A 16,117-nucleotide genomic window follows, 5' to 3' on the forward strand; every position below is an offset into this window, starting at 1 on the left:
TCTAATCTTCAGGATGAGCCTGAAACAATCAAAGCTCATATTAGACAAATGGATGGTTTATTTCTCTTAAAAAAGAGGGAAAGATTATGGCACAAATCATATCTTACGCTGAATTATTAGGACTGGCTGTATCCATATCTATTTTACACTACTACTCGTTCAAATTTTAATTTTAAGAACTTCAAATCAAGAGAAAATGCACACAATAATAAAGACAAACACAATGTCTCTCTGGCAGAGACTTTACTAAGTTAATTGCCTTCATTCACAACAACCGTGCCTGAATACCCTTGTGTAGTTGCATTCAAATTTTTAATCCATGGAATTCAATTCCATGGATTGAAAGTTTTCAATAAGATTATAGGAGAATCTGAATATAATGTGGGAAAATGCACGCAACCGTTGTGTGTCGTGTGAAATGGATCATGTACAAATGCAAAAATTCTTTCTCCTGGGATAAATGTTCGTGAATGTCTGATCTGGTAACGTTTGAATATTAATGAAAGATTTAAAAGTGAATGAATGTAAACTTTCAAATTTGAAATACTTCTTGACATGCTATCCTGATAACAGAGTCCTTTCTAGACATCTTGCTTTGCCTGCAGAATTTCTCAACTGATCAATTGTTTTTAAAAAAATGGACCACTAAACAGGTGAACACAAGAGGACTGCAAGAAACGTATCCTCGTTAAAAGTTGACGCACAATAGATTAAATTTGCCAAAAAAGTTGAAAATCAACCAATGAATGAGAAGGTTCACAGTTAACATTACAATCAGTGAATTCACACTTCCCTCTTTAAAAAAAAAACTAAATAAACATCAAATCTGCCAAGATTTTACGTAAATTTCCCACCTACTCTGAGACCTGTGTTTAGCAAATTGTAAAGAAAAATTTAGCTTCCAAAGAAAATACTTCATCATAAAGAGCACTGAAATTAGTCTGATTGCCTGTTAAATTAAGTATACTTTAGTTTTGTGGCAAGCGAGAATTTTGAATTGACAAACCAATGAAATCTTAATTCATCTTTTATAAGATAATTTGGAAAACTTCTTGTCTCCATTGTTTTTCTCGTAAAATTGTTTTTGTGGAATAATATGTCATAGTGCCTATTTTTTCATTCTGTCTAGTGGTCCATTGGCCTTACAATTTTTCATGCTCATTAACTTTGTTTTTACAACATTCTTTCGAATTTTATTTCCATGTCTTATCTATCTTGAATAATTTTCAATCTTGACCTGATGAAACTTCTCTTTCTTTTCTTACTCTATATTTTCATGCAGCAAAAAGTGGACTCGTTCGAAACTTCCTCATATGTGTGTGTGACTGTTAATTAAAAAAAGACTCGTAGAGCTGAAAAATTTAAAATTTATGTATCAGTATCTCTGCTTGACAATTTGTCTTGCGAACATTTTGGCAAGAAAAAGAATGAGGCTAAAATTTCAGCTAAAATGTGAATTATGATGGTTTCAAATTCAGTTCAAAGAGCATAATTTTGAGAAAAAGATGTTCCAAGCTCTAATCGTCTTTGCTCAGGGCTTTATAACCAGCAAGTAATAAGACCACTTCTAGTCCGTAATGGCACCCAAAAAAAAATAAATAAACTAACATTCTTATTCTTTGGGATTTGAGAGAGTATTTACTACCAATGATTCAAAATCCAATCGTCCGACCCAAATGGAGAAAAATTAGGCTCCTGAAAAATTTGATTCTTTGCATTTTGCACAAAGGCTCTTTTTCTATTGACAGTCTCATAAAACTGTTTTTTTTTTCTTTTTTATTTAAAAGTTTTCGTGAGATATTATAGTATCAATAATAGATTCAGATCACCAGAGCAGTGTAAAATTTAGAACGGAGATCAGTAAATATTAGAGTAATGTCAGTGACCGACTTATCTCAAAATTCAAAAATAATTTTGTGCACAGGAGAGTTTTTTTCATAAAAAAAATGTAACTCTCCATTTCTTTAAATAATGCTACTATTCCATTACATTCTGGACTAATAGTAGAATTTGTCATAACTGAAAAAGCAGTAAGAACACGTTTATAGTGAGCAGACTTGATTTAATCCGAGGTAACTAGAAGCCAAATCGATCTACTTTTGGCCACAGAGCATGTGGAGTTGAATCAGCGTTTTTATACTCACTCGATTCGGATGCAACTGTGATTTTGACGATCAAGTCTAATTACATATAATTGTGCATTGTCACTCCATGCCCTAAACCCAAGGCATTCTTGACTCAGTGCTGTACTAGCGCTGCTGAGCAAACCTGTTTTGATATTTGTGAGGTGTTATCTGTAATTTTAAGTTTTTGATGGCATTTGAAGTAGAACATACAGCTCCACAAACTGTGAGTTGATGCACAGCATAAACTCTCTTTTCAGATTAGATTAGATTTTCTGGTGAATCCATTCTCCATCACCAAATTGAATCCACGTCTGGTACGATCGAAGTGGATGAACTCTGCTCATCATAAATGCAGTCCAAGCGGATCAAAGAGTGTGCTCTCTTTTTTAATAAAATTCCGAAAGATACTTTCAATCACAGATAAAGAACTCTAAGCACGATTCATTTTCCTCAGTAAATTAATTCTACTCATTTTAATTAAGTTTTAATTGCTCTGATACATCTAGGCGTTTTCTTTTTGTCTATTTTCTATATTTTTCCATAAAATTCAGTAATAAAACTTGTTAATCATGTTTGATTTTTTAATGCTTTCCAAGGGTTTATTTAATCATTATTCATGTCTCTTATAATGCTGTTTTCATCTGCCTCAACTAATCTTTTTCTCATTAATCACCCTACTAACTTTGATTTTATATTAATGTGAATTGTCTATTACGATAAGTTGCTAACAGCTTCTCAGCTATAATTTTACTAACAATTACTTTGAATTGCATGTTTCAGACAAGGCTATCAGATGTTTGGAGTTACTTTGACCTTCATCGCTACCAGGAGTGGACTCTTGCGATGGCAAGATCACTCTAAAGACCAATCTGAATCAGGGCAAGATCAGTAAGTCAATGAGTGAATTACTTTTTCCCATTTTAGTTTTTATAACAGTGGAAGAATTAATTTTGGGATCCACCGATTTTTAAAAATCAAATATACCTGCAAATATCAGAATTACAGCAGAAAAACTTTGTTTTATACGAAACTCCTTAACTCTTTTGTTGTTTCCAAAAGTAACCCTATTCAAAGTAAGTTATAAAAAACTGTCTGCTAGCCTGGAGGCAGATCTCTTTGTCAATTTTATTGCAAGCTAGTAAACTTTATTGAAAACCTGTTTTTATATTTTTACCATTGCAATTTTCTTATCTAATTCTTTTTCTCTTTTTTCCCCCAAGGATTTTCAGTGAAAATAACCGCAAAGCAATAGACGAAACATGGTACAAACGTGCGGTTGATCAGCACACCATTGAGCCTGAAAGTTTTGTGTTCTCAGTCCCCTTCAATGCTCGTAAGTGGTCTTCAAATTCACATTTTTATTTTTGAATATCACTTCAAGTGTTCCTGAAAAAACTTGTTTTTTTTTTTTTTAAAAAAAAAATGTTCCTCAAACTCAAATTTCTATGCTGTCTTAGTCCAAAAATGGAAAATGTGCCATCAATTTCTCAATGATAACAATATCCAGTTTTTTACGCACATCTAAAAATAGATCTTCTATCATAGAAAATAAAACTTTGAGGCAGATCAGCTCTTGAATTCCAAAGCTGCATGAATGAATCGTCAAAATGAATTTAGGCTTCATTAGGTGTTTTTGAAATATCTCAATTCATCATCATGCCTAACAGAGGACATGTCTGTATTTTAATATGCGTAATATATACGTAAGTCTGTATATATATGACAGCGTTAGTCCTATGCGTAAGTCCTATTGTAATACGAGGTGGCAGCATTCAGCAAAAGAGGAAAAGGTTCTCCAGGAAAATGGAGTCATTTTGGCAACCAGCAATTGACAGAAATTTCCTTCAACAAATTTAGAGAGCTCCGTTAATTGCTGCAAAGCTACATACAAGATTTGCTTTTTATCAAAAAATTAAGGCCACGAAGGCAAATGTTGTTTGAGGGATGTTATGTAAAAATCAGACGTTGCAGTGGTATTAAAATTTCAATCCTAATTTTTCCTCAGGAGACGATCCAAAAACATTGGTTACAGCAACTCATGCTGTGTTTGTGGAAAGCAAAGGGCATCGCGCTCCTGCAGCCGTTGTTGGACTCCAATTTCAGCATTCATCTCTTGCCTCCCATTTCAAGAATATCACGTCTACGGTATGATGCTCACATTCTACACTTAATAATCGGAGATTTCCTTTCTCTATGTGTTGAGAAAAATTAAAAATCAGTTCCTTTTTTTTAGAAATGGTATATTTGTACTTTTAGTTTTACCTAACTTAATTGACAGCTGTATTTTCAGATGCCAAAAAAAAACAGATTTAAAGACAATTTAACAGTTTTCAAATTATGAAGTGAAAAGGACTGAAAAAAGGAAAATCAGAAATGGTCTAACGGAAAAAATTTGTCAATAAGTCAAAGAATACGCAGCACTGTTCAGAAATCTCATAAAAAAGACAGGAATTTGTTTGATCAATTTCATTATGTCTTCAAAGTTCTCACAATGGACCACTAGAGAAGGTCTAACTGAAAAGAAACGTCAGATATGTTCTCTTGAAAATCCTACTTAGGAAACAATTCAGGCAACGAGAAGTTCCGAAATCAGCTCATGAATGAGATACTAACAAGTCTTTTAGACATAGATCAAATGGAAGTTCGATTATACAAATGACGTCATTTGTATTTTTCCCATTTAACCAATTTTCCTTAAAAACTTATATGTTGTTAAGGAGTTGATTTTTAGACTTCCTGTTGTGTGATTTGTTTTCCCTCCGATCTTTCAAAGAGAAAACATACAGCATTGTGCTTTGATTCATACCTTGTCTGGAGGTTCTGTGTTGAAACAAAAATTTCTGTGAAGTCTCACTGTAAAAAATGATATTTGAGATCAGTTTTAAAATAAACGATAAAATCTGCTTACTTTGCTTCATGTTGTTTAATTTTTTATTATAATGGTTGGTGATTTTTGTTTTAGTATCGAAAACCAAAAAATTAAATGTGTGAATCTATCAATTTGTTTTCAGAAGTGTGTGTACACTTTAGGTCTTAAATTCCACCACAACCATATCATTTCCGTCGGTGTGTCTGCATTTTTCAATTTTAACCTTTTTCTTAGTAAGTTTCAAAGTATCTCCATCTCCCAATCTCTCTGTCAATTATTGTCAATAGTACATTTTACATTTTTTATTTCAGTGCACTGGTGCGGGCACCAGCTGCAAGAAAACTTGCGCATCGGAAGATCTGGATTGCTACGTGTTGGACAACAACGGCTTTATTATTCTGTCTGAGAAACCAGAGCACACTGGTATGTTCTTCGGTCAGGCAGATGGCACAATAATGGACTCACTCGTTCAAGATGGCATCTACAAGAAAATGTCTGTTCATGACTACCAAGGGGCTTGCGATGACGTCAGATCCTCCTCCAAGGACTCCGCATCCATGTTAACTGTAATTATTTAATCCAAAGTACTTTTTATCAAGAACATCAAAGAACATCATATTTCATCTCAATTTCTATAAGGAAGTAGTGGAGAAGCCAAATTTTTTCGTTTCAAGTCATGATAGTTGAATTCTTGTACAAATCAAGTTTCCTGCTCTGAGAAAATTGTATTGTCGTATTTAAAAACTACGGAAGCCCTGATTGTATGAGGAAAAACCTCATCTAAGGGGAAAAGAGTGATCGTTTAAAGTTGAAGGACAAAAAGGATGGATATGTATCTGATAGGAAAAATTGACTGAAGTCGGAGCATTTGCTCATAGCTTCAAAATATGTAGAACTTTCTCATTTTTTCCCACAAAACTTGAATCTGTCATAAAATATTGTTCATATTCTGAGGAACCGACTATTCTTAAAGAAATGGAAATAGTGTACAATTTCAGCTTCCTTCATGAGGTGAAAAGTACTGCATAAATTATTTTTTAATATGATCACTCTACTTTTTACAGCCTTTGAGGTCAGTCATTTGGCTCCTGGAATGGATAATTGGACACGTTATGGTTATTGCTGTTCACACTCATCTCATTCAGATATTCGACCCACATTGGAGCTTGGCACAAGAAGACTCCGAGAGTAAGAACGTTCCACTAACTCTAAATCAAGTTTTAGCTTAAAAGCAAGAATCATGAAAACAAGAATCATATTTTGTCTGATGTACTAATTATAATTATTCCGCTTCAATGCGGAACAATCCTATTTTGTTTGAGTATCAGTGATTTTCAGTATGGAGGGCTCATTCAATCTAAAATATTTTTACACACTTTTGCAATAATTCCGCAGCATTTTTATATATTTTGATACATCTGAGTGTGCTCCAAACAGGCTCTAGAACTTGTTTTAGGGTTTTCTGAGCTCACTTTTCTCGACTGTTTTATCATTGATGAGTCCTGAATAATGAAGTTTCACCAGTTACAATTTTTTGGAAACATGTTCCCACTGCTACCTCAAACAAAATACGTCAAAGTTAGGACTTTTGAGTATTGCTTCCACGGTACATTTGATAAATTTCGTGAAAAATCGTTTCTATCATCAGAAAAGCAAATCGAGGAAGCTAGTTTTCTAAATTGACCTGTAGTTACACCACCAATATTTTGTATTCTGCAAATTTCAGTCTCTAGTAAAGTGAGGAATAACTTTCCAACATGTTTTAATGAGCAAACAGGAAAAAATCATAGACCAGGAATGAATGTAAAGTAGCTGCTAGTTGGCAAAAAGAAAATTCAGGAAGTCGAGTAGCCCGTTTAGCTTTGGCGACCGTCATGTTTGTCGTTTGAAAACTTCTGTAGACTGGACACTGAATTATTTAGTTTTCAGGAGCACAATATACAATGCAGCAAATTAGGCAGTAATTTGATACCATACCTTGGATGAACATCCCAACCTTGCTGGGTACAATGATTTTAATCAATTTCCGCTAAGATTTACAAGTCGCCAGTAGGTACAAATCTCATACTGTACCGCCTTTCTTTTCTACATACTTTTTTAGTCAGTGCTGAAACTCAAGATACCTATTAGGACCTGAATTTAAATTATTTCATTTAAAATTTCTGTATTTTATTTTTTGTTTGAATCAAAACTTTTCTGTTTTCAGATCCCATTTACTCGGAAGACTATGACTCAAACAGCTTTGAGCAGTACCCGGACACCAACAGCAACCCAGATGCATCTCTTTTCGATGTCATCAAATCGGAAGAACCCCCTCTGTTGGTCAACGAGAAAATTGAGGTCGATGATTATGCTGAGGTCGTTCCTCCCGTCATCCCAAGCCCTCCTGTTGTGCCAGTCAGTAGACCCAACCGATCCCGCAATGCACGTCCCTGCCACAAGAAAGTTGACCTTTACGTTCTCCAGCCCAACCGGCTTAACAATAGTGGGCTGTTCAATCCGCTGAAAGGAAAACTCACCAACTGTCATGTTACAGGCTGTGAAAGGTTTGTATTTGTAGAATTTATATGTATTCGGAGCCATTGAACCTTATGGGAACCAACAGCAGAATGGACCACTAGACAAGGTACGAATTTAAGCAATCTTATACATGTTTCTGAACCAGAATTTCACGGAAAACACGATTAGCGCAACGAATATCACTGAAACTAACTCCTAATGAAGATTCCAACGTTTTTATTTCACATTGGTTACGAGGAATTTGAACTGCCCGCTCACAAGAAACTCAAAGCTCTACGCGAGTCAAATCGCGCACTACAGCGGTTTCAGCAAGCTTCTCAATCGAGCAATGTTCATTTCCTACCATGTGTGTTCAAACTATGAGCAATTTGCTATAGCTGAGCCAAAGCGTCTAAATCGAGGCTGCCAGATTTTTAAATCGCAGATACTGTCATGATAACTTTTAGTGCACGATGTGAATCACGTAGAGCATTGAGTTTTCATGAGCGGGTGGTTTGAATTTACGCATCAAGAATCATTAAATATCTTCGTAAGGAGCTGATTCCGATAATTTTCGTTGTGCGCATCGTGTTTTACGTGAAATTTCAGCTAAGAAACATGAATCAGAATGCTGAAATTCGTACCTTGTCTAGTGGTCCATTTCCTTTCATATTTTTGTACATAAAATAATCTTACTATCAAGAAACTTGAAATTCAGTTGTTGAGAGTGCTTATACAGAGCAGTATTTCATGGATATTTTGCTCTCAAAAGTACTGAAATATGTCACACAAAACGGGAGCTGTGATGGTTTGAAAACACTGTGGCAGGCAATCATTAAGCGAAGATAGGGCCCTGCTCCTCATACAAAGACATTACTATCTTTGAGAAATGTACCGCAATTACTAGTTCTAGTTTTTCTGTTTCCTCTTTCAATGCAATATGTAACAACTCTTATGGTTTTTGTCTACAGGCCTTTCAGTGTGCAGAAAATCCCTCACAGCAATCTTATTTTACTGGTGGTTGACACACTTTGCCCATGCGGCTCGAAGACACTAAGCATTGTCGCCCAAGAAGTCATCCCTGGTTTCGACAATACTTCCACTGCCCCTCCATGTCGGAGGGATTCGATAAACATCTATCGGCGGAGGCCCGAAAAGTGCATCAACTATCATCCTGAGGTTAGTAACAGCTACCTGCCTTCCTTTAATGATTTCTTCACATCAACTGATGGCATGTTACAAAGTTGTCACTATATTTAGCTTTTATTTGAGAGTGAAGTGGCAATAAAAATCTCCGTGGCATCAAACTCATTAACAAAAAAGTTTTTCAGTGCAATTAACCATTGGACAAAGCTAAGCATCAAGCTTGTAATGGAATGATCTCTGAGATACGAGTTTTTTTCTTTAAATTCAGGTTTTTGACCAGAAAGTTATTGACACTTTTTCATTCCACTCCGCATAACTGGTTGGATTTAATTAGAAGCAGCTAAACGACATATGACAGGACGCAATACCCTCTCTTGTTTTATTTAACGTACAAAAAGTGAACCACATTCTGATTTGAAATTTAAAGAGTACACTCTTTATAGTCCAAAGTTAATTGTTCGAAAGTTTGAAGGCATTTTGTTGCTTAGTTTTATTGTAGGAATATAATACTGGGAAGAAAATCAGGCAACGAGAAATGCAGGTATCTTGATCAATCCAATTAGCATTCATTGTGTTCTGGTTCGACGTTAACAAGTTTTTATCAGACAGGCTTAGTTAATTCGTCTCTTTTATAATTTTCTACCATATTTTATTTTTTATGGCTTTTTTTAACCTTTTTTTTAATTCTACAGGAAGTGATGATAGAGCAGTGTGGAGGAGGCAGCAAGGCAGCTGTCAGTCTTGTCCTCATCTCAATGGTTGCCGCGTTGCCTTCGTATTTCTCTTGATGGTTGAGCCTTGTCAATACTTGTAATTAATAATGTTGTTATTTTTAGTACCAAATTTGCTGATGCCGTGAAACATTTTTTATCATTTGTACGAGCATCAAAATTTCCAATTCTTCTCTGCACTTAAAAGTTGGATGATTCTCAATCTGGACGCAAATTGTTCATTGAAGTTGTCCAAGGCAGTTAGAAGTATTTTGGATGAAGGGTAGTAAATAAGTATGGAGGTTTTATTGACTTCCGTTTGATTGTTCTTTGGAAATTTGTATGTGTTCAATAAGCAGCGCACAATTCTCAGTGGAGGGATGATACTTTATCGTTCTTTTTGCTGTGGATAAAATTGTTTTTTCTTGGGGAAGAAAGTTACAAACCTTTCAGAAACAATTGATTGTGGAGATGATGTTCTTTAATGTTGGAAAAGAACTTAAGACAATGAAAGTATCTCTCTTTAGAAAATTATTAGTGTGAATAAACGTTAGGCAAACTGTACATAGGTATGTATACCAGATTGTGAATCTGGTCATCTAGTTAATTCACTTGTTTTTTGAACAGGGTGTGCAAAAAAAATCTTCTAAAAATGTTTGTGAAACCTTTTAGATTCAACTTGTCTCTTCTGTGTCAAAAATGCCTTGTGTCTAATGTGTTATTCTCTTCACATCAATAATAGTCGAGAAACCTCGCACTCTCTCTTTTCGACTCTACGACCGAGCTCCAAAAATTCAGCTCTTGGAGTCGACCTTGTCGTTATTTGTTACATTAGTTACTGTTGCAAGTGATTTCAACTTCTCGTAATTTTTATGGTTCAGTGAAAATATATTTTTTCCTCTCTTTTTTAAACCTCTAACACACCATGAAACTGTTGTTTGTAACAAATTGGTGAGGAAATCGTAAAAGGGTTGGCTGCCACCAACTAAATATCTCATTACAGGTACAAAAAGTCAATGTCCCTTTCTCTGTTTTAAGTTATCCAACAATCAACAGTAATATATTAAGCTACTTGGTTGTGTCGTTAACAGGCCACATATCTGTTTTCTGCCTCATTTTTATTGCAATCTAATTATCTTATTTCAATAAATTGTGCTGTCTCTTTCAATTTCTCAAAAGATATCGGTTCCCGAAATTTACGAATATCGAAGCAACTCAAAAGTCTATGCAGTGGTTTTTTCATCCAGTCTGAGTGAAACATAAGTGACTAAAACTCTCTGATAATTCGAGATGCAGACTTAATTTTTCTGCAATCTAAGGAAAAATTTACATAGAACTCATCTTCTAGAACTTTGATTATCTGGGTGCGTAGGATTGGATACTTACTGAGGTGGACAACAGAGAAAGAGCTGCTGCTTGAAAAATAAATTATTAAGTTCAAATAGAAATATGACAATTATTTTTTGAATTGAGCCAGCATAATCTTTCTGTAAGAGACAGTTTTTATTTATGAGTCATCCTATCTTTACTTCAGTACTCATTTTTCTGAATTTAGTCTGTAATTTGAGTACCTATCCAAGTTGGTATTCAGTATCAAAATGAGGTTCAGTTCTGATGGATCTAAATGTTCAGGATTTCATTGTATGAGACTATCTTCATTTTAATGGAAATCTAGAATAATTGTTGTAATTTTTGTTATGCCCTCAAAAATGTTTTTCAGAAGAAAGGTGGAATCAGTAAGCAATTTATTTCCCTTTCAACTTACTTATATTTGCCTGGAGCCTCTCTCCTTTTACCACATATCTGAATTTTACTCCCATTTGAGGAAAGAGACAATATCGTTGTTTAGTTTTAGGGTAAGACAATAATTGTGAATTATTGAACTGTTATTGATCTTTATCAGTAGGCGTAAATTTCAAGAATTTCCTCTTCGCCTCTACCAGGCTTGTGTTGGAAATGAATCGCTTACCACTGGGAGGAATCTACTCAAGTATAGGAATAGTGATTGATTTTCTTTCATTGGTCATATTGAGTAATTTATTACCTGCATTGGCCCTAGACAGTAAATGTTATCAAAGCTATACATTATAAACATGAGAATAAGTGTTTAAAAATGGTTCTCAAGAATTAAGGAAACCTCAAGCACTCTTTGTTAATTTTACACTTATGTCTGCGTCCCAAGCCAAAGAAGGTTCCAAGACTAACGATGAGAACGCAAAATGAGAATGTATTCCTCTATAAGTTTTATGTGTCTTCTTCATATCATTTACATTTTTACCCTATATCATTTTTAATCCCAGATAAAACTGTCATATCAAAGTCATCATATCTGCTCAGTTTCACTCTGTCAACAATACCTATCCTCTCGAACCCTCATTCTTTTTTTTGTTCCTTATCAAATGGTCTTTCATATCAGTTCTATATCTAAAATAACAGAGCATTTCATGACCCTGTACCTTTCCCCTTTTGGAACTATTTGACGCCAACTAACAGTGTTTTGTTTTGTGGCTTGACACCAAAACAGTTTTACCAAAAGAGGTCTAACCTCAGTAAAATACTTGTACCTTGGATAAATTTTGTTGCCTTGTCAACCTTTCGCTGGAATTTATCTGACCTTCTTCGCCATCATAAACATAATTCGTCTTTTGTTTTGTTTCGTACGTGTTCATCAACGCTTTTACACATCAATCTTACATCACCATTCCAATAACTTAAAAATATCTTCTTTAAATTATTTTATCGAAGTAGATCCATCTGATTCCAAGCAGTAATCAGTTTTCACCGTCACAGAATTGTGTTTTGATAGAGCCATCTCCTAGATCAGGAAAAATAATCAGATCCGTGTTAAAAGAGAGTTTCTACATCCAGTATTATTAGTGTTGTCCATTAAGATGGGCAGTGGATGATGTTGATGTACCAACAGCATTAACGCATTCCGTTGTTTCTCCCTTCTTGATATTTTTAATTACTTGAAATACAATTTGCGTCAGGTGCGCTACAAGCATCATTTATAAGAGCAAGGTGGAAAAAACCATAGTATCTGCTACCGCAGTAGATGACATTCATCACCCTTAAATTATGCAAGGCAGTATCTCTGATTATGTAAGACGTGTACACTCATCATTCTAACACAGGGGCGGAATATTCGGCCCATCAGTGATTAGAATGGCCTATTTCAGTTGTTTGTCGATAATGCAGTCCAAAAGTACCCTAAGTATTGAGTGGCCCACCAGAATTTCTTGTTGTGTTTCCGCCTGTCAGTCCGCCCCTGTTCAAATAGATCTCATTATTTTTTGTGATTCTATGGAGCGCAACAATCGAAGCGTAACTCAGCAACTCCGCAAGTTGATTCTTGCTCTATCTCGTTCTTTTGCTTGATAGTAAAAGAAGCTTGAGGCGTGTCAAGCTAAAATTGAATTTTTTTTTCAGATTCAAAATGCACAGCTTTAAAATCGCTTGAGGATTTCAAAATATGTACTGCTTGTGTCTCCACAAATTCTTTCCATACCTATTCTATACATTGTATCATAACTTTGATGAGTAGTGCTTACCTACCTACCCTTGTAAATGTGCCCCTTATGTATAAAACGTAAAAGTAGCGTCAAAGTATTTTGTTTTCAAACTTGTTACTTACCTTTTTTTTACAAGAAAAATGGAGTTTGAACTAGCCAGTGATAATTTGATAGTTTTTTAAATTGAACAAGATCATAGTCGAAGCTTCATTGTTAATGAGTGTTGTGTCGACGAAGTCAATGATGCATGCTTGTTTACTTGGTTGCTCTCTTTTCTGATGAGCAGAAAAAAAAATTGTCGTAAACCTCCGTGTTTACTCTCTGATTCATAGTTCTGTCAGTCAGCTAACCTTATTACCTACGACAGTTTACTCATGTAAATAATCTCAATTTTAAGTACACTGTCTTAAATGCAGCAGTTAAAGAGAGAGCAACTCTTGATGCTAGACTCTTAAACTTTTGTTTGTTGTAAATTGATCAAGACCAAACATTTTCTTGGAAGCAAAAATGTCTTCAGCCCTGAGCTCCCTAAGGAAAGACGAGATGCAAGTTTCGAGTGTCAGAAGTTCCATGTTCCTGAAGACTAAGTATCGAAATAACAGTTTTCCGTACAAACTTAGCCTTGAAGACTTGAGTATTCGAATATCAGCCTACCTTACGAACTTAGCCTTGAATAAGTTCAACCTACCGGTTGAAGATGAATTATGACTGTGACACTCCCAAACCACGTATTTCGGTTTGCGACGTTGCAGGTATCCGGTCCTACTTTATTTTTTAAATGGAGAACTACTCACCGTCAATTCTGAAAAACTTCCTTGATTTTTCTTGGGTGCAAAGCAAATTCTGAAAAAATTCAAGGAATGATGTCGATTTGCTATTATTCAGAAAAATAAAATAGAAGCGGAAATTTTTAGACTCTGCAAATGAGATACAAGGTTTAGGAGTTTCACCATTGATTAGTAAGCAACAGAGTGAACTTCATCTATGGTCATTCATTTATGACTTTTCTTTATTCCCACCAGAATCCTATTCTTTCATGACAAATAGTCAAACTCACAATATGAAGGTATTTTTATAACAGTTTTATTGATTTAGGTACGTAACTTAACGAAAGTATGGGTTATTTTCTATTTTTAATTTTGAATAAATATTATCTTTTTGATAGAAAATGCTTTGATAAAGGTGTTAATACTAAAGTTGTCTTCCATAAGATATTTTTCTGTTTTAAGGACAAGTTGAAAACAATGAGTCTCTTGAAACTGTAGGATTAAGTTTAATATAATTACTTATCTAAAATGTATTATGTTCTCAATGAAATTGGAAAGGACATTCTTTTCTCCATGTTATCTGAATTTTCTTTAAAATTGTTTTTAACCAGTTACTATTTTGATCCTATAAGAACCTTTTTATTCTCTCTTGATTCTAGGTATAATTTTAGTTCGTCCACTATTTATTATTTTACCTTGTTTGTTCAACTTATATTTTATTTTCGTTTTGTTCAAGTTTTTTAGCTGGTGCTGAAAAGTTCCTCAGAATCTCTGGAAACTAAAAGCCACAAACTTGTATTCTAGTAGCAATAGCATTGATCTTTCTAGTCTCATTTTCCCCCTTTTTCTTTCATCTGTACACTGTCAAATTACATGTTCATGGTTTTTTTCTGTTTCAACAAAAATGATAAATATTTCCAGATTGCTTTTATTCAAATTAGTGCACTTCAGTTTCACAAGATTTTTACTTTAAAGTCGCTTAAATTTAAGCATTTTGCAAAACGCACAATTCTCACTTTGCTCATAAGAGACTTTCTTGTTTGTTTCCTTTGCATTCAGCTCCTCCATCTGTGTTAATTCCCTCATTTAAGGGGAATTTTTAAAATTGTTTTCAATAAACAATTTTCAAGTTGCATTTTCTCCTTCCAAAATCTCAAAAAATGTTGCTCTGTCCTTTAGAGTGTTTAAATAACACAAAATACGGTTGATTAGTGATTTCCCTTGGTGAGAAAACCACATGCCCCTCTTCAATTTCTTAACACTTTCAGATAGGTTGATCATCTATTAATAGATGATCCAAATAGATAGACCCAAAAAATAATGCAATTTTTAGATTCAGCTCGTAATGTGATACTGAGCTCTCATGTTCTCTCTCTCTTTCATAATTTATATCAGTCAGTTCAGTCTCGGAAAAAACTGGTCGTGAGATTTTTCAGATCTCATTTCAGTCAAACAATGACTCAAAAAAACTACACCCGTATAAAAACAGCAACTCTTATTGCAAAGCATTTACAATTCAAGCGCACACTTGAATAGATTTTATCTTGGAATGTGTCAGAGATTTTCCCTTTTTTTAAAGTCAATATTTAGCAATTAACCTTTCCACTGCAAATGGATCAGTGTTTTTTTTACTCTTCATTTTATCTTTGAGATCCATGCTAAAATTTATTTTGTTATGTTTTTGACAGTTTTATATAAGAATTAAATCCTTTAGGTTATTGTCATTATGATTTTACACTGAGCTGTCTCAATTAAAGTATTTGTTGTTTCAATATTTTATACATTTGTTTCACAATAGGCAAATCATGTTGTAGTTACATCCTAACAAATAAAAAAAAAAACTAAAATGAAACAGAAAATGGAGTTATATTTCATTTCAGCACCTCTATTCTCCTCTACGTATGTGTGTTACAGGCTACAAGAAGTTTCCAGAAAATGGAGGTTTCTGTCTAATTAGATATAAAATAACATTTTTGAGGCTTAGAATGGTTTGACATTTTTGAGGCACTTGAACCCTATCTTTTCAGGGCAATAATTCAAGCATAAATCAAATTTATTATCACTTTATCAATGAATGCACGCTTATTTATTTTTCACCATTTTCCATAACTAAATTCAGAAAAATTAATAATGAAATTAATTTAAAATTTCGATTAAAGGAATACTTAGGCCTTGTCTCCTTGAGACGTTTCCCGATTTGTTGCAGTGAAAAGTTGCACTTACGAAGTTTCATTTATATTGACTAACTCAAAATTAATTGTAATACTAAGTGGGGTCCTTGTAGACCTCCAAGACCAAGTAAGAGAGAAAAAAGAAGTGAAAGCAAATCGTATGATATTTTGTTGTTCACTCGATTGTTCTTGTTCATTTCATTTAAATAATTTGTTAAATTGTTCGTTGTCTACAATTATTACTTTAGTTATTCGATTTTTACTAATTTATTTTCTCACACCAACTTGTTGAAAGCAAATATGAGAGCTCCGCCCGG

The 16,117-nt window shown here is 34.2% G+C and overlaps 1 protein-coding gene across 3 annotated transcripts in view; it reads left to right on the plus strand.

The window, feature by feature from the left end:
- The window catches only part of stol (voltage-dependent calcium channel subunit stolid), an 83,826-nt gene extending 68,338 nt beyond the window's left edge, over positions 1-15,488 (plus strand). For all 3 annotated transcript variants that reach the window (XM_019051384.2, XM_019051385.2, XM_019051386.2), the window contains 8 exons: positions 2,907-3,014; positions 3,347-3,459; positions 4,132-4,271; positions 5,307-5,561; positions 6,060-6,183; positions 7,202-7,541; positions 8,466-8,673; positions 9,333-15,488. In XM_019051384.2, coding sequence (XP_018906929.2) covers positions 2,907-3,014; positions 3,347-3,459; positions 4,132-4,271; positions 5,307-5,561; positions 6,060-6,183; positions 7,202-7,541; positions 8,466-8,673; positions 9,333-9,428 — 1,384 coding nt within the window. In that variant the 3' untranslated portion in view covers positions 9,429-15,488. The remainder of the gene's footprint in view (positions 1-2,906; positions 3,015-3,346; positions 3,460-4,131; positions 4,272-5,306; positions 5,562-6,059; positions 6,184-7,201; positions 7,542-8,465; positions 8,674-9,332) is intronic.
- The last annotated feature ends 629 nt before the right edge of the window (positions 15,489-16,117 follow it).

The sequence above is a fragment of the Bemisia tabaci genome, chromosome 6 (assembly GCF_918797505.1).
Source record: "Bemisia tabaci chromosome 6, PGI_BMITA_v3".
NCBI lineage: Eukaryota > Metazoa > Arthropoda > Insecta > Hemiptera > Aleyrodidae > Bemisia > Bemisia tabaci.